Source organism: Triticum dicoccoides, chromosome 3B (assembly GCF_002162155.2).
Source record: "Triticum dicoccoides isolate Atlit2015 ecotype Zavitan chromosome 3B, WEW_v2.0, whole genome shotgun sequence".
Classification (NCBI taxonomy): Eukaryota; Viridiplantae; Streptophyta; class Magnoliopsida; order Poales; family Poaceae; genus Triticum; species Triticum dicoccoides.
In genome coordinates this window covers 778,536,203-778,555,354 of record NC_041385.1, presented here as the reverse complement: position 1 = coordinate 778,555,354, position 19,152 = coordinate 778,536,203, and the positions used below count along the sequence as shown (strand labels likewise).

The 19,152-nt window shown below is 44.1% G+C and overlaps 1 protein-coding gene and 1 long non-coding RNA gene across 2 annotated transcripts; both read left to right on the top strand.

Annotated features, from left to right (window-relative positions):
• Positions 1–11,849: 11,849 nt before the first annotated feature.
• LOC119280005 lies at positions 11,850–14,903 on the top strand. Its single transcript, XM_037561021.1, has 3 exons — positions 11,850–11,924; positions 12,726–12,974; positions 13,887–14,903. Exons 1-3 carry the CDS (start codon positions 11,850–11,852, stop codon positions 14,901–14,903), a joined length of 1,341 nt encoding a protein of 446 aa, XP_037416918.1.
• A 3,236-nt stretch (positions 14,904–18,139) lies between these two features.
• On the top strand, positions 18,140–18,907 carry LOC119282197. The gene is made up of 2 exons (XR_005138652.1): positions 18,140–18,287; positions 18,561–18,907. It is a non-coding gene; the product is annotated as an uncharacterized LOC119282197 (long non-coding RNA).
• The last annotated feature ends 245 nt before the right edge of the window (positions 18,908–19,152 follow it).

The window sequence follows — 19,152 nt, the reverse complement described above, 5'->3', positions numbered from 1 at the left end:
ACCTGTGTGGAATTTGCCAGCACCTTCGCGATGGCTCCTCACGTGACTCTCTGGAAAATCAAAATCACCCGCGCGCGAAACCGGTCTGGGAGCCAACACGAGCCAGCGCGCCAAACAACAGCTTCTCCTTCCACTCCGCAGCCCACACCCCAACGCCGCCAAACAGCAGTTTCTCCATCCCCTCCACATCCCACCGCCGCGTCCACCTGCTGTCTACACCGATTTGGTTTCCATCTTCTTCTTCTGAGTGCTTGCAACTCGTGGGATCTAGGCTGGGAGGAGCGGAAGTGCCCTAACGTACAGGTGAGTCCGTTGCACAGCTATTTTTCTTTTCACGCTGGTTCCGATTTTCTTGATCTTTTTCTCATACGAGATTATCATGTAAGTTGATGCTTCTTGCAAATAACTATCTATTCTCTCCATGTTACAAATCAAAACGAAATGATGACATTTTCTGTCCCTTGTGGAGGGTATGCATTTTTGTGCACATAGGTGTTTGTGTATTTGCCCAAACTGTGATGAAGAGATAGAGGCCACCGGAAGGCAAAGGATTAATGTACGGTCATGAATCTGCATACCAGAATCTGATGTATAAGTGGAATGGTCATATTCATACTTTTGTATTCTTGTTAGTTGGTTCTTGGTTCCTAATATAATGTTTTGATTTGTTCAGAAGTTATACTCATTTGAGAAACTTACATATGATGTTCTCTTTATTTTTATGAGATTAGAGACTAAAAAACTGCAGCTCTGTAATTTGATCAGAGCTAAACTGAACTAAACTTTCAGTTCAGTCAGTACATATCGTCTCATAACTTTGTATATCTACATGAGAGTAATATTGTCAGTCAAAGCATTAAATTTGCGAAATTCATGCTCTTAGTTTTAGTTTATATAACAACCTATTATGTTGTTTAAACTAAATCTGCAGTTTTGAGTTGGCAACTTTTAACGATCAACCTCGCCGGCCAGCATGACTCTGTTTCGGCACTCTGTTGGAAATACCAGCCCATAAGTCTTCCCCTAACATATAGGTACAAAATCTGCAATCATGTGGTTTCCTGTTCTAAGCACATACTATAGATACCTTTGTGGTCTCCTCAGATGTATAAAAGAAGAGATTAGAAACAGTGTTAACCATATGAAGGATACAAGCAATTATGTATGCTCAACTGCTCATCATATGAATGCAGATAACTACGGAGAACGATGCACTCAGTTGGAAGAACAAACTCCTTTAAAAAATATTACTAATGCCCCAGTGGTTAATTCAACACCACCATCAGAAGCGAAACAAGGTTCTATATATTTGGACTCAAATCATGTTCCTAGATTGATTAAGATTTATATTTACTTTGTAATTGACTTATCTTTTGTTTGCTAATTTTTCAGTGCTGAATAATTATTCTGTCGAACAAAGAAATTTATCAATAAATCCTGTACACCGTAAGCGTTTTCGTGATCGGAATAGATACTTGTAAATGACACCAGTCCAAAGAGAAACCTATTTACAGAGGAATCACGAGTACAAACGGGCTAAGAGAGAAAACTATGCAATTAGTAGCAGTGCGCAGTCCATAACTGGGCAGAGAAATATGAGTTCCAGTGACCACATACACAAGCTTATGAACTCTTCTCAGGTGGCAGAAGGTACTTTATTGTGGTTTATGATAAATATAATTTTAGTTACCATTACGTGTGCTTGGTGAAGGAATTAATATCTTTTTTTTTCCAGGTTGCTGCATGGACATTTCAGCGGTCGATCAGCATGGTTGCTCATCAAAAATGAAGCAAGGTTTGATAAAAAGCTGTATTTACCATCAGAATATATTTTTAGATGTATTGCTAATAATAATATAATCTAATTTTGTGTGTGTGTGTGTGTGTGTTTATCATTTCAAAAGCAGTGGCCACATTTGGTAGTTTTGGGATATCTAAGTCTGGTAAAGACATATCTGAATTGGACCAACACCTTATTCTTCAGTCAAATATGTGCCACCTAGATCATGGAACTGGACTGACGGTCAGTCCATCGGAAGTATATGTATCTTCTATTTCTCTTGAAGATCATGGTGCATATAATGCATTGACAAACAATAGTCGACGTAAGCGACAACGTGGCACTAAGTGGTACTCAAACTTGGCACCTGAACAAAAAGAAGCATACTTACGAAGGAATCGTGACTATAAGAAAAGAAGAAATTCTCATGGAGCGGGTTGTAGTAATGCGCCTGATACAACTGACAAAGCGAGTTGTAATACACAGAATGTAACTGGACAAAGTGACAACTTGGTTCATCAACATATGCCTATGGAAATTCAACATCATAATGATCATGAATCTGAAGACACAATCTACATGCCAACTGATTTTTTCCCTGCTATCCAAGGTAATTTCAGCACCAGATGACAATGATTTTCTAATTTACTTTCCTCATAAGTATTAATTATGTTAAATAATTTGCTAAATTGATTTAATACTCAACAGATAAAATTGGGGAAACTGGAGATGATATAATAGGTGAATATGGGCAAACCCAATATATGCTTGAAGGCGATGATGAAGATTGTGATAGCTGTTTATTCGGTGAAGGATGTAAGTATTTTAGTATATATCTTGTCAACTGGAGAAAAAAAAACAGATATTGGTATCAAGATAACTATTATACTATTTTCTCCCTTCCAAATAACAATGGACAGGTTCTGAATATGAATCATATCAAGAACCAGACCATGCTATTTGTGAAATACAAGTTGATCCGTATGATCACATATATAAAAATTTGCCAAGTGGTCATCATATTTTGGAGGCAGTACCCAATTGCAGATATTGCACCGCAAAAAGGTTTCAGTATGAGAAACCAACTTTTTGTTGCATGGGTGGCAAGTTCAAGTTAGTGACTCCACTTGTTCCTGAAGAAATGCATCGATTGTACACAAGTCAAGATCCAGAAGCAAGGTATTTCCAAGATAACATAAGGTACTTCAATTCACACTTTTCTTTTACCTCTCTTGGGGTTATGCTGGATCAACGATATTGCAATAAAAGGTTTGGAGTTTACACTTTCCGTGCACAAGGTCAGATTTACCACAGGATTGACCAATTGGTTCCAACAGGGATGGGCCCAAACATCTACAATTGTATTTTTATGACACAGATTTTGATTTGCAACATAGATTCCGATACTCTCCTAATCTTGATAAAGTTCTTATCCGGAAATTGACGCACATACTTTCACATAATCCTGATGCCCAGATATTTCGAAGGCCTACTGCGTCCCAAGTAGCAGCAATCTGGGTAGAGCTGAACATCAGATTGAGCTGAACACAGACATTTGTTTAGATCAACGAGTATATAATACGCCTACTGCGTCCCAAGTAGCAGCAATTTGGGTAGAGGGAAATAATCCTCAAGGTCACTTTGACAGGAGTATAATTGTATACAGTAAATCAGATAAGCCACAATACATAAAAGCATACCAAGGCTGTTATGATCCACTATCGTACCCACTTTTCTTTCCCAGCGGGGAAGTTGGATGGAACTTGAATATACCGAAAGTGGGAACAAATTCTAATATTTGTGTTAGTAGACATCGAGTAAATGACCTCGAGGAAGAAGGTTAGTTTTATCATATTTTGATGGTGTTGTCATTTTTAATTGTTTTATATATTTCTATCTAAATCAAATTTCATTGTATAGGGAAAGAGTACAACTCTGTTTCTTGTGTTTCACCAAGGGAATATTATTGTTTCAAACTACAAATTCGAGCCAAAGAATTTAATGTGTTAGTTTTTGGAAAACGACTCACTCAACAATATATTGTTGATATGTACATAAAGATTGAATCGATAAGATTGGCATTCTACTTAAAACCAGCAAATCAGATTCTCATACGAGCAGATCTATATCAAGGGCTGGTTGATAGTGTTATTGCTGGTGAGACACGTGCATGCATGATTGGCAAGCGCATTGTGCTCCCTGCCTCTTTCATTGGAGGTCCAAGGGACATGCACCGAAGGTATCTAGATGCTATGGCTTTGGTCCAGCGGTTTGGAAAGCCAGATTTATTTTTAACAATGACGTGCAACCCAAGTTGGGAAGAGATAATAAAAGAACTCGCTCCAGGCCAATCAGCACAAGACCGACCAGACTTGGTAGCACGGGTCTTTAGGGCAAAATTGGAGGATCTGAAAAAGCTTATATTTAAGAAGAAATTCTTTGGCGAGGTTGCTGCTTACGTGTATGTCATTGAATTTCAAAAAAGGGGACTGCCTCATGCACATTTCTTGATAATCCTAAAGTCAAATTACAAAATAAACAGCCCTGACCAATATGACCATATTATATCCGCTGAAATTCCTGATAGGGATAAGTACCCTGTGATGCATGATTTAGTTATTAAACACATGATGCATGGTCCATGTGGTGTTCTCAATAGTAAAAATTCGTGCATGCAAGACGGAAATTGTAAATACCACTATCCCCGCCCGTTCTCAGAGGTTACGTTGCAAGGAGAGGACTCATATCCGATCTATAGACGCAGGGATGATGGTCGCCAAGTGCGCATTAGGGGAGCTGTTTTAGATAACAGATGGGTTGTGCCATACAATCCGTACTTACTTATGAGATACAATTGTCATATCAATATTGAAGTTTGCTCCAGCATTAAGGCTGTTAAGTATTTATTCAAGTACATATACAAAGGCCATGATCGTGCCTCTTTTATCCTCGAAGCTGTGGAAGATAAAATTATTAATGAAATTCGTGAATATAGAGATGCCAGGTTTATATCACCTCCAGAAGCAATATGGAGGATTTATTCTTTTAATCTCAGGGAGATGTCTCCTCTTGTTCTACAGTTACAGGTTCACTTGCCAAATATGCATATTGTGCACTATAAAGATTCTGATAATTTGGGGAATGTGATAAATAGAAATTCATCTTCCAAGACAATACTAACTGAGTATTTAAAAATGAACTCCATTGATAGTTATGCCAGAAATTTTTATATAAGGAATTTCCTGAATTTTATGTATGGCAAAGAAACCACAAAACATGGAGACGTCGTACGCAGAGGATTCAAATAGGTAGACTTGTGGCTGCTCACCCTGCAGAGGGCGAGAGATATTACTTGAGGGTATTACTAAACCATGTCATGGGGGCTACATCTTTTGAGGATTTACGTACTGTTGAAGGCGTAGTTTGTTCCACTTTTAGAGAGGCTGCAGAGAGAAGGGGACTCATTGAAGCAGACAATAGTATTTCTGATTGTCTCATGGAAGCTGCAACATTTCAAATGCCTTATGCACTTAGGAGGCTTTTTGCTACAGTTTTGGCCTTCTGTGAGGTAACACATGTTCGTGCATTGTGGGACAAGCACTTTGAAGCCATGTCTGATGATTTTCGTAGGGAGAGCATAAGTAATGAAGCAATTGAGCAGATGGTGCTTAGAGATATTGGAGATTTTCTATACTCTATGGGTAAGGACATCCAGAGCTTTGATCTTCCTGATCTAATGGATGCGGTGATTTGGAAAGCTTAGAGCAGAGAGAATTAACTGAAGAGATGTATATTTTAGTTGATAAAGAAGACTTACAATTGTGTGAAACTTTGTACAATGAACAACACCTTGCTTTTGATGACATAATGAACCATGTTATACAAAAGAAGGGTAAGGTCTTCTTCATTGATGGTCCAGGAGGCACAGGGAAGACATACCTTTATAAAGCCTTGCTGGCTAAAGTGCGGTCCATGGGACTAATAGCCATCGCAACAGCAACATCAGGCATTGCGGTTTGTATTATGCCTGGTGGCAGGACTGCCCATTCCAGATGTAAAATACCAATAAATATTCAAGAAGACACTATGTGTAACTTCACTAAGAAGAGTGGAACAGCAGAATTACTTCGAAGATCATCTTTGATAATTTGGGATGAAGTTGCCATGACAAAGCGACAAGCCGTCGAGGCACTTGATAGAACACTGCAAGATATTACAGGTTGTAGATCACCATTTGGAGGAAAGACAATAGTGTTTGGGGGTGATTTCATGCAAGTCCTCCCTGTGGTGAGGCATGGAACTAGAGCACAAGTTGTTAATGCCACTCTTAAAAAAATCTTATCTCTGGGAGGATACACTACTAGGGAAAAGCCTATACACAGAATCTTAGCAGCAGCGCGGCTCAAAAAGGAGCGCTGCTGCTAATTAGTAGTAGCGCGTGTGCGGGAAACTCGCTACTGACAAGTTTTTAGCAGTAGCGTGCTCGGTGTAAACCGCGCTGCTACAAATATCGACTGACGGGTGTCCACAAAACTCCATTTAGCAGCAGCGCGGTGCCGCGAGCCGCGCTACTGCTATGCATGTAGTAGTAGCGCGCTTTTTCTGAGGTCGCTGCTGCTAAATTTCAAATTGGCACACTTTTTGGTCCCGGTTAGCAGTAGCGCCGTTGCCCAAAGCGCGCTGCTGCTACTTCCTTAGCAGTAGCGCGTTTTAACTCCCGCGCTACTGCTAATCCGCACCAACCCACCACCTTTTCCCCACCCGTCCCTCCCCCTCCCCTCCTCTCTTCCCTTTCCCCTACCTCCCACATGCTCCCACTCTCACTCTTCTTCTTCCTCAATACTTCTCCCCCATTACTCTCTCTCTTCTATCTACCTTTCTCTCTCTTCATTACTCCTACCTAACTACACCACCTCCATTAATGCATCTCCTTTCTCTTTTTCCTTCCCCTCCACTAGTTGAAGTTGTCTCCTCCCAAATTAGGTAGCTAGGTAGATGTAGGATTTAGTTAAGTGACCTATTTGCCCCCTAACTAGATCTATCTTTGTCAAGAAGAGCTTTGTGCACTTTTGATCTCCCTACAACATCATCTCCACCGTGTGCTCGATCTCGAGATAGAGGTGATGAAAATTTCATGCTTTTGCAAAATGGAAATATGTTTATGTGTGTGTGATATGTTTGTGGAAATTGTGTATGTGGCATGAGTTGACGTCAAATTGTGCTTTTGAGTTGCCTATGTTTTGCCGAAATGTCGATTTATTTCTGTTTCGGCGAATTCCGGGCAAACTCTAGATCCATATATGTCCTAATTTTAGGGAAGGTCATGCCGAATTTTTGTATGACTTTGATGCATGCACGCATTTTTATAATAAATTTGTTTTATTATTACCGTGCATACGTTCATGATGGTCAGTGGAACGATGGTGGACAGGTGGTTGCGATTGGCGGTGCAGGACATGAAAGAAAATAACCTGAGAGAGGTTTTATGTCCGTGTCAAAAATGCAAAGGAATAGTTTGGCTCGACCCTATGACAATGGTCGTGTCGAAGCGCACCTGCTCATGACTGGTTTCATGGATGACTATACTCGGTGGATAACTGAAGATGAGGATGACGATGTTGAGGATGCAGATGGGGCAGACAATGATGACACGGGGCAAGACGAAGAGATGATCGATAATGGCGGCGGGGAATAGGCCGGACATGGCGGCTGAGAAGGGGCCGGACATGGCGGAGGAGAAGGGGCCGGACATGGCGGCGGAGAGAACGACACGGACTCCCCACTCTCTCTTCCCCCGTCGCTCGCCCCCGACCCCGGCGCCGATGCTCGCCCCCGACCCCGGCGCTCGCCCCCTACCCGGCCCTCGCCCCCGACCCAGACCCCGGCGCTCGCCCCCGACCCGGCCCTTGCCCCCGACCCCGACGCCGGCGCTCGCCCCCGACCCAGGCGCTCGCCCCCGACCCGTCGGCCCTCGCCTCCCTCCTCTGCTTCCTCCCCTCCCAACCTCGGCCGTCGTTGGGCCTGCCTCCTCGCCCCTGCACCCTCTGTAAACCCCCTCCTCTCTCTCTCTGCTAGGGTTCCTCGATTAATTTACTTAGGTTTTAGTTAGCTTTCTACTAGTGAATTAAGTGGGATGTCCACATAAAATAATTGGGACTATGCGGGTTGCCACATACCCACATAATCTGAACTCGAGAATTGAAAATACAAAGAGTACATGTCAGGATACAGCAAGTTCATACTATTTAGTCTCCGTGTATTAAGATTACAACCTGTCAGCATACAACAAGTACATAATCTGAATGCAAGATGAATTGCAGTAATACAACCTGCCATCCTTTATTTCAGGAAGACTAAAGACAAAATCAATTGCAATAAGACTAGAGGCTACAGCAAGATGAATTTTTTGAGCTCTTCAAGATCTTCCATCACCATCAACCTGCCATTCTTTCTTCAAGTAGCGAACTAGCAACCCATATTTCCTGTCAAAAATATGTCCGTCAGTCCATTTGCAATTTTGCATCCTAAGAATCCATTTTACAGGATAACTTAGGACTTTACAAGAAACATTGGAAGATAAACAAGTAGCGAAGTAGAAAACTTAGGACTTTTCTTCAGAACATTCAGCTTCTGCACAGTAGCTTAAATGATTCAAGGCAAGCACTGCAGCCAACAGCTAGTTGATAAATAAAAATAGTGATTATCATGGGGGCATCGCATATACCTTGATCTTCTTCATCTGTCTCCAATGATACATCTTTGTATTTTTCTGGATCTGCAAAACACAAAACACAAAACATAAAACACATAAATTATTAGATTAATTGTGGTTATCAATTTTTGTGAACAATAAAATAAAACCTTACTAACCATTAGTTCTCAGCCAGTCTTGTAGGCAAATCAAAGCTTCGACGGTGGAGCAAGAAAGACTGCTCCTATAGTCGCTGGCAATGCGTCCTCCAGAACTAAAAGCAGACTCGGAAGGCATTGTGGATGCCGAAATAGCCAATATGTCGCGAGCAATCGTAGAGAGTACCGGATAATTGGGAGAGTTGATTTTCCACCATTCTAATATGTCCAACTCTTTCTTCCGTGGATACAACTCCTCTTTCAAATACTGATCCATCTCATTATTTGCTTGTCCTTTTTTGCAACTGATATAATGATCCCACTCTGCAAGTGGATCATCGTTTTCTTCATCATCCTCGGCACCAGGACTCCCACAATCTTCTTGTTGGTGATGAACATGAATCTCTAGAGAGTACTGATCGAAAAGCTTTTGGATTGCTTTCTTTAATTTAAGCATCCATTTATTGGCTTCAATTTCACTTCCAAAGTCTTTTAACATATATTCAAGTAGATCAAACTTAAACCTTGGATCAAATACAACCGGAACACAAATCGACTTGTAGGACTCCTTCCAATACTTCTCTAACTTTATTTCCATTTGCTGCACCATATGCACAATGATGGTGTTCTTACTTGATGACTCTCTCTTCAAGATCTTCTTAATCTTACATAGCTGGGGGAAGTAGAGATGGCTAGTCGGATACTTAGATCCAGAGAGAAGTTTGGTTGATGTGTAAAATCCTTTTAGCAATTTGCATGCAGATTCAGCCATTTTCCATTCAATAGGTGTTGGACAAAACTCGTACTCCTTGTCTTGCTGCCCTAAGGCATCAAATGCACTTCTAAATGGTATAGCTGACTCAAGCATCAAATATGTGGAATTCCAACGAGTTTGTACATCTACAGAAGGCTGCCCAACAAAACAACACCCCACTTGATTGATTATCTCTTGAAATTGTTGGCCTCTTGATTGCAAACTCTTTACGAATTGGACAGATTCTCGAATGTTGTTGACCACAGATTTCATTGCGAGAAGAGCATCTTGAACCATCAAGTTGAAGATGTGAGGAGCACATTGACAATGAAATAATTTTCCTTTCAAGAGAAGACAACCTTTTTTAACCAAATTATCTCTTAAGTGGTTTATCATCGGGGTATTCACCGGTGCGTTGTCTAACGTGAAACCAAAGAGCTTATCCTCTAAATTAAAATCTTGAATTGTCTTTAGTATCACACCATACATGTTCATAGCATTGTGAGGTGTCTGCATCATGAAGAATCTTATGACAATTTTTTTAATTTGCCAATCTGAATCAATCAAGTGGCAGGTGATGCAAAGATAACCCAATTTTTGGTTTGACGTCCACATATCTGCTGTCAAAGATACTCTACTAGTAGACTTCTCAAAATATTGTTGCACTTTTAGTCTGTTTCTCTTAAAATTTCCCATGCAATCATTTTTGACGGTTGTTCTCGAGGGCACTTTGAACCATCGATGTAAGGAAGCAGCAAAGTCCCGAAATGGTTTGTACTTCGCGCGAGAGAACGGCAATTCATTCACAACAATCAACTTGACTAATTCAAACTGTGAGACTTTAGCATCAAATTTCTAATTAGGATCTACCACCTCAGGAGGACTCAACTTGTCAATCATTTCATTCATAGCAATTTTTATTGGGCATACCTTCAGGTGCCGACGTAAGTGGCTGGTCCCACTGTCTCGTGTGGCCGGAAAAATTTGTTCACAATGATTACACTGGCCTTCCACAAGCATTCGACCATCATAGATTGGTTGGCCTCCTCCCAAATGCGAGATGTTAGCGTGCTGCATCTACGCTTTGACCCTGCATGCATGAGAAAAGAACACCTTAAAGGTTTAAACATAGAGGAATCTCGTGTTACTCTACAAAGTCGACCATAGGAATATCCGGAAGCAAATCTTACCATGGGAACTAGGTCTTCTCGCTGCAGGAGATAGATTTTGAAGCGAAGGGGTGTTCTGTAGCGGCGTCCGCTGTGATTCAGGTGTCTCTAGTTGATCTGCTAACTTTGCTCTTTTTGCGGAAGCGTGCCTCACCGTCGATGACACCCTCTTCAATGCAACTGATCTTGCTAAGATATTGACCCCCCGGGGAGCTCGCCACAATCTTTGGAGAATAAACTCGTGGACTAGCTCTCTAGAACAATGTAAACAATAATAGGTCAGAATCAGAGCAGGTTAAATGACTGGATATGTCAAATAAAAATAGAACAAACACCAGATTTATATCAGAGAAAATATTAACTACTAATATTGTTGGTAGACTATAGTTTGTACCTTGCAAGGTTTAGCTTCCTTTGCAGCAGCCTCCTTTGCTTTGCGAACATTTTCCGCCTTCAATTTAGCATCATCCTCAATCAGATTTTTCTCCAAGAGCTGGAGACCCTCAAAATCTACAGCAGCATCCCTCCTCTCCTCTGGTTTAGAAGCCTCCAGAGACTTCTTCTTTTCTTGCACCTTCTCATAATCTTCAAGGGTCATCTCCTGCTCCAAATTAACACATCAGTAAAAAGCTTGAAAACAACTGAAAGTGAGGAAAGCGTAGGAAAGTACAATTTTCTCTTGTTCAATGGGAGCCTCCTGCTCTTTCTCAGCATTAGGAGCATCCCCATTAGAGTCTTCCTTCTTAGGCTGTTGCTTCTTCAACTTCCTCTTGACAAAGCCACTGAGGCACTTGGTCTTGTCAGATTCAGAAGCAGGGACGGCTTCAACTATTGGTGCTTCATGGACATCAGCTATCTTCTTCTTCTTCTTGGAGCCATACCTTGGGAGTTCATGCCCAGGTCGCTTCTTGCGAGCCTCGCCGGTGAGGGCCATGGTGGAGGTTGACGACGGCATTGGGGCTGGCATGGAGGATATGGACAACTGCACTGGTCCGACCGTAGGGGAGTTGGAGGGATGCGCCGGTCCGGCCGTGGTGGAGTTGGACAGCTGCGCTGGTCTGGCCGTGGAGGAGTTGGATGGCGGTGCTGGTGCAGCTGTGGGGGAAGTGGACGACGGCGTTGGTGCGGCGACGTTGGAGGTGGAAGGTGGCGCTGCGGCGTCCACGGAGATGATGGATGGCGGCGCAATCTGACAGAAGGTTAAATGTCTGGATATGTCAAATAAAAGTAGAACAAACACCATATTTATATCAAAAAAGAAGTCCTTAACATATATGCTTCTTCTGTGTGGGCATCAATGGACATTGCATATGGATATGAAATTGTGATTGTTCTTCTTTCAGGGTGTCCACCAACAAAGAAGATCAAGTTGGTTTGTGTCAGTTAGCTCAGCTAACTGATATAGACCTCTCAGATAACCTTTTAACCGGAGGTATTCCTGCGTGCTTCAGGCACATCCAAAGGTACATCTTTCTTTTGTGGCTTGCATATCAGATTTTCAGTTAAGTCTATCTGAACTTACCTGTTTTACAGTATTTGAACATATCAAGAATGGCAGGGAATTGCTCCAATAGAAGGAAAAATACTTGGTGAAATTTCTAGGCTATTTAGCCTCTATATATACTTTCCCTGTTATTTTAAGTAGGTGGTCATAGGTATACGGTATGGGCAAAATTCAAAACAACCTGCAGTCCTAAGAACAAATGCAAAGGTACTATATACAAGTAGAGAAAATAATACTGACACTAGTTTCTTGGCAACATCACGTGATCTAGTACTTGGATTTGTAGAATAAAACATACATCAGATTATAAAAGGCTCTATGCCTTAATTTGATATGCAGCAGGCTTCTCTAACCTGAACTTGTACCCTCAACTAAATCATTGATGGATGGATCAAATCTATACTAGAAAATTTAATACTGAAGTAAGGTAGCCATGTGCCCATGTACTAGTGCTAACCACCTTCCAGGCTTGCTCAATTTCTTGCTGGAGATTAAAGAAGCGAGGGCTCCAAGGCCAGCTAGAAGGAAGCAAAGCATTCGTAGGAGCAGCGCCTCTAGCACTTTGGGGATGGTGCGGCAAGTAGCCACAAAGCCAGATCTCAAGGGGATAACCAGATAACTACCTTGGCAGGTTCTTCTTGGACAGCAACAATCTTCTAATTCTTGCAGGGAGGTCGCTTCTTCCGAGCATCGCTGGTGACAGCCATGGTGGCTGACGGCGGCGCCGCTGGGGCGGAAATGGAGAAGGTGAATGGTTGCTCTGGTCCGGTAGTGGGGGAGTTGGAAGGCGGCGCTGGTACAGCCGTGGGGGAGGTGGACCGTGGCCCTGGTGCAGTTGTGGGAAAGGTGGACGGCGGCGCTGGTGCAGCTAGGATGGAGGTGGAAGGCGGCGCTGCGGCGTCCATGGAGATGATGGATGTGGGCGTTGCGGCTTCTATGGGGTAGGTGGACGGCGTCGCTAGATCGGCCATTGGGAAGGTGGACGACAACGCTAAGCCGGCCATGGGGAAGCGGCGGCAGCAGCGGCGACGGCGGCGTGCCCTATCCTAGTAGCATCGTAAGAAGAGGGGAACGAGGAAGACAGGAACGAGGAATTAAGTGGGTCATATGTGGAAAACGTGGGTCAGCCCACTTAGCCCACTTTCTAAGTCACAGATTATGCGGGCGTCCACGAGCACAAATTAAGTGGGTTTTTACGCGGGCGCCGTGGACGGCCCGTGTCCACTTGCAGCCTGATCCGCGGGCGTCACCGAGTTCCGCGTCAAACCCTAACTTCCCCCGTCGCTGCAAGAGGGGAGTAGGTTTTGGGGGAAAAACTCGTAGCAATCGGGTGATGGCACGCGACGTCTCTATTGACCAATCGCTGGCTCATGTAACATTATCTGATTGGTGTCGTTTGAACGTTTTGAACACCTTACTCTGTACTTTCAAACAGTTGTGTAATATATTTTCAAAGAGAAAACCTTTTTTTTTGCAATCTCTAGGAAAAATCCTTTTTTCGGTGCAAAGAAGAAAAGAAATGTTGTACTCGGTGATCTCCTTGGTTCACAAGTTTTTGTTTGTTTGAGAAACTCCTTCGTTCACAAGTGATCTCACGGTCAAAACAGAGAAGTTCAGAGTGATCTGCTTCTGGGCTAAGCCCAGCCCGGTCCCAGAGTTCTCTCCTCCTCACACAACCTGGGTCGTGCCCATTTCTACCCCCCTCCCCTCCGCCGCCACCCGCACTACTCGAGGACGAGCTCCCAGCCGGCGACCATGGCGGAGGTGGCCGTGGCAGGAGAAGCGACGCCTCTCCTCCCGGGCCTCCTAGACGATGTCGTCATCTGAGAGATCCTCGTCCGCCTCGACCCCAAATCCCTCCTCCGCTGCCGCACCGTCCGCCGCGCCTGGCGCCGCGTCACCTCCACTCGCCGCTTCCTCCTCGCCCACCACGCCCGCCAGCCCGCCTTTCCTATTGTGGACGGCGACCAGTTAGTCCTCGGCGTCCACCACCACGACATCCTCGCCTTCGACCACCGGACCGCCGCTAACGCCCAGCTCCATACCATCGCCAGCCTTGACCAGGACTTCTGTCTGAAGGCCTGGGCCATCGTGGGACTTCACTGCCTTCGGGATGTACCTCCACCGAGTCACCGACCCACCAGCGAGTACCGCCTGTTACTGCGACGGCGGAGCAACATGGAATCGCCTGAAGAGCAAATTGGCTGCTATGTCTTTCCATTAGGCTCCGAACAGCCACCGAGGTACATTGGGTGGCCGGACATAGAGTCAAAGGTCTTCAGCTTACCTATTGAGCTGCGTGATAACCTGCATTGGTATCCATATTATCATCTGAGTGAAAGCGAACAATTGCAGAGTGAAGGCAAACCTGTAATAATACTTGACACGGTAGCTGAGTCGTTCCGGCAGATGCATGCTCCAATTGTGCCCACCAAGTCATATATCTTTGAGATGGATGACACGCTTGGCATCTATTGCAATGACGATTACAAGAACACTTTTAGTATATGGGTGCTGCAGAACTATGAAAGCGAGTCTTGGGACTCAAAGTACCGAATCAGATTGCCTGTTGAAGAAATCAGGGGACAGTTTGAAGGTTGTGATGACTATTGGGATGTTAACCTTTGGGATGTGGATGTTGTTTCGGGGGATGGTGGCGTGGTCTTGCTGGTCAATTTTGGTGGGTGGGTGCTTCACATCGGCACTGATGGCAAATTGATTGACAGTTTCTATAGTTGTCACATGGGCCTCCATATTTATGAATGTCGGCTCAAACAAAGTCTTGTTCAGCATGCATTTTTTCCGGCTCTAGAAGGTTATGTTGTGAACGCTTCCCCTTTCTTCTGATGGCTGTTGAGTGAGATGGTGCTTCTCAACAGGCTAGCTGTCGTTTTTTTATGAGTTGCAATATCTATGAATTGGATCAACTATGAGGCAGTTTTTTTTTTAGAAAAGGAGGATGACCCCCGGCCTCTGCATCTGGGAGATGCATGCGGCCATTTTATTGATTATTCTCGAGGACCTTACAAAGTATTACAACAATATGCCTGAATCCGCCATCTTGGCATCATATGCCACTATTTCTATCCATATGATGAAGGGGCACTAGCTGGGCCAAATACCCAGTCCACTCACCTAAGCCTATCATCCAAAGCCATAAGCCCCAGCCGAGCCACATACCGAGTCTGGGGCATAAACTGGTCTGACGCACTCACATGTGTCGTCGCCGCCATCTTTCACTGGTCTGTCTTCAGAGCAGATATTGAGGTTTCTACCTTGTCAGGCCACTCTGCCATCGACGCCACCATGACGTCAGACAGCAACCCCCTCCTGCGCGAGTCCAGCACCGCGCATCGGGCGCCGAGTCTCCACTGCACCACGCCGTCGAGATCCGCCGTCACCAATGTGTAGGATGAAGCACCGCTCCACCAGAAAAGCCGCCCACTGGTCCCTCGAACCCGTGTACGCCTCCAAGAATGACGCCCCCAAGGAGGAAACGACACCAACGCGTCGCCGTCATCTGATCTACTGATCTGGGGTTTCCCCCGGAGGTAGCGGATAGAGGTCTGGAGCTTCTCCACGGCGATGCCTTCAAGAAGGTAATGACACAAAAGAGTGCTGCCAACGCCGGTCTTGGCATCAAGCCGAGAACTAGGTTTTCACCCGGATCCGCTGAAGGAACCTCCATCAAGCATCGTGTGCACGGGTCGCCACCGCGTCGCCACCACCACACCGGGGCCCCAACGCAACTGCCAGCATGACCACCGTGCCTAGCAGCCGTGGAGGCCCGGCATCACCACGCCCGCCGACAGCCACGCTCGGATCTCGACCGGCCAGATCCAGATCCGGAGAAGGGGATCAGGACGGAACCGAGACCTCCGGCCGCCGCAGCCGCAGGCAACACCACCGGACGGAGCTCCATCACCCCCACAACCAACACACCATGCCGCCGCCGCGCCCTCGCAGCACCACGCCACCAAGCACCGCCGCCGACAGAGCACCGCGTCATGGTCAGAGGGCGGGGAGCCACGCCGAGGAGAGGCCCCGCCGCCGCCGGCCGTGCCCGGGCTTTGCCCGGCAGTAGCCCTTGGCGGCGGCGAGGGGGAGGGGAGGAAAGGAGGTCGGCCGGTGGCTGGGATCTGGATTCCCCCCGTGTCGCCTCGAGGAGGGACGCGGGGGTCGGGGGTCCAACTATGAGGCAGCTGGCCTCTTCTTTTTTGTAAGTTATGATTGTAAGCTCTGAATGTTAATTGCTTGTCTTCCTCTCGGCTGAAGTGAAGTAATGTTGATCTGCTTTTGGAGTATTTGCCAGCTGTTACTTTGCTAGCGGTGTTCTTAGTTCTTAGCACCCTATTTCTTGGATTGAAATACCATTTTTTATCTAGTTGTCTTCTTAATAGTCAATATTTAGGGTGTTTCTCGTTTCTACCCTTTGTTGAAGCTGACGATGAACCTAGGCAGATTCTTTGTTGAGTCGCAAGCTACATCTGATATTTTTAGAAGACCTTAGAGTACTAGTAGTTAAATTAAATGGCTGCCTCATAGTCAACTGCTCAATGAAAAGTTCTATCACAATTCATTTTTCTTGATGCATCCATTGCAGTGTAGTAGTTGGAACATTGACCAGTGGGTAAGAGTTGCAGGTGATTAATGGAATGGAAGGTGAGTGCACATCTACTAGTTCTCACAGTACACCTATACATTCTTCACCTAGTTATATATCTCTTGGAGATAATTGTATGCAGCAGGCTTAACTAGTTACCTGACACTGATGTTATTTCAGTGGCTGAATGCAATTATCAGGGCTCTACTCTACTTTGTACCTTGTTGGTGACTTTCACAAGCCAGCATTCGAAATTAGATACAAATTCATAGCTTGATACCAACCAAATTAGATACAAACTAACATGCTGTAAAAACTTCACTGAGGGGAAGAAACCATTCCAAGGTTAATTGATTAGTCTACAGGTGCAGCAAGCACTTTGGACGGTTCTGTACAATGTACTGTTCTATACAGGTAAGCTACTGGTACTGGTAATAACCTGGCTGTGTTCAAAAATCAAAACCATCTGAACAATGTAGTAATCAATGTATTTTTCAGATGAGTCGACCAATGGTCTGTAGATCAAAAACATATGGTGCCAAGAGCAGCAGATTTTTAACGACGAGATAGATCTGGAACGCAAGATAAATATGGAAATCTAACACAACATAAATATGGAATTGCCGCCTAATTTTTTATGTTCAAGACTTAACATGAAAGATCATTATATCTTATGAAACTGCAGTGAATGACCCTCATGGTAATTGGCAAGACACGAGGGGGATGTAACATGCAGGGGTTATGGTCTGGAGGAAGACAGTTTTAGTTTGTTCTGCTTCTTCCTTGTAAGTTTAAGGCTAAAACCCATTTTCAGCCTGCTCTCTTCCCTCAGCTTTAGTACTCCCTCTGATCCAAATTAATTGACGCAGCCTCTATACAATGTAAAATGGACATTGTATAGAGGCTGAGTCATTTAATTAGGATCGGAGGGAGTATCATCTTTTCAACCTACAGAAACAGAAGCATAATATTGTTTCATGTCAGAGGGTGTTTAAATGCAAGCAATCTGAGATAATAAGAGAATGTAAGCTCCACTGTCTCATGAGGACATGCTTTGCGGCTCACTGTTGATGCTAAGAACTTAAGATGTACTTTGCATATATAAGTTCCTGACACAATTTGTAGCTGCTGTTTCTAGATTCAGATGTTCATGTATTTTTGTCGGACTAGTGTTTGACTGGTGCAGGTCATATCTTGTTTTTTGTACAATGAACATAATAGTGCAGGTGCAGTTGAACACCCTGATTGCATTTAAGAATAAGAACTCAAACTTGTACTCTTTATGCAAGACAAGAGTAGGCAGAGGGTTCAGAATAGGTGTTGGAACATAGACCCGACAGGTGATCGTTGGAACTACTGGGTGAGAGTCAAGACTCACAGGTGAACGTTGGAACAGCAGGTGCTCACAGCTACTTATTCTCACCCTACATCTATAAATCTTCACCTCCAACTTCTGCACCAACTATTATATTGTGTCGTGGTTGAGTTCTTGATGTGAAGCTTTAGTCTGTATTAACCAGTTGTTTCTGTGTTGGTGGAATGGATCCTCATGAGCCTGGAGGACCAGGTTGGGGTGGCCCTGGCCCTGGTTCTTGGGGGCCTTGGTTTGGTGGCTTTTTCGCATCCTGGTAAGTTGAAACCTCAGCTACGAACAGAAATTTAAACTATGCATTTTTGCCAGCAAATTATCAATTTATTACCAAGTTAACATCTCGAAAAGAAAACAGAAAGCAATTCATTCAGTTTGATGGTTAGTGGTTTAGGGGTCAACTAAATCAAATTGCAATATATAGTTGCGGAGCATACATTAGTCGTTTAGCTTTCTTCCTTTTAATTTTTTTTCTGTTTGAAACAGATAGCTTTTATTCTCTGAAAACTCATGAAGAATACTTCTTGTGCAGCTTCTACCTCCTTTGTTGTTGCTGCCTGCTCCAAGATTGCTGTGGCCCGTTGTTTGGACCCCCAGGCCCAGGCGGCTCACCACCACCACCCTTTTGATAGCAGTCCAACATATCCACCACAAGGAATGATGCACCGAGTTACAATTATTGGCCTAAATGTTAGCTGAAGAGCTTACTTTGGTGAACATTCTGGCTGTTGGGAGTGTCTCTTGCTACTACAGTATGCTCACTAGTGAAAACAGATGTCCTGTTACTACTGTATCTGTTGGAGATCATTGTATGGTCTTACCTAGTTACCTGGTACTGATGTTATTTTAGTGATGACAAGATACAATTATCGGACACAATATGCTGCTGTTGTTACCTGGTTTTTGTAGATTCAGTTCTCAACATAATTTTTGCCGGGCAGGTGCTCTACTTTTACTGCACAGGAAAATGAACGTTTTTACTTTGTTCGACACATTTTTTACTCTACTATAAACAACCTTTTTTGTTTAGCGTGTACTGTGTACATGCTAGCTAGGGTTGTTTTTTTTAGAGAAAAGGCGTCGGCCGAGCCCGAGAAGAGCTCGAACCTAACCCGACTTTGAAT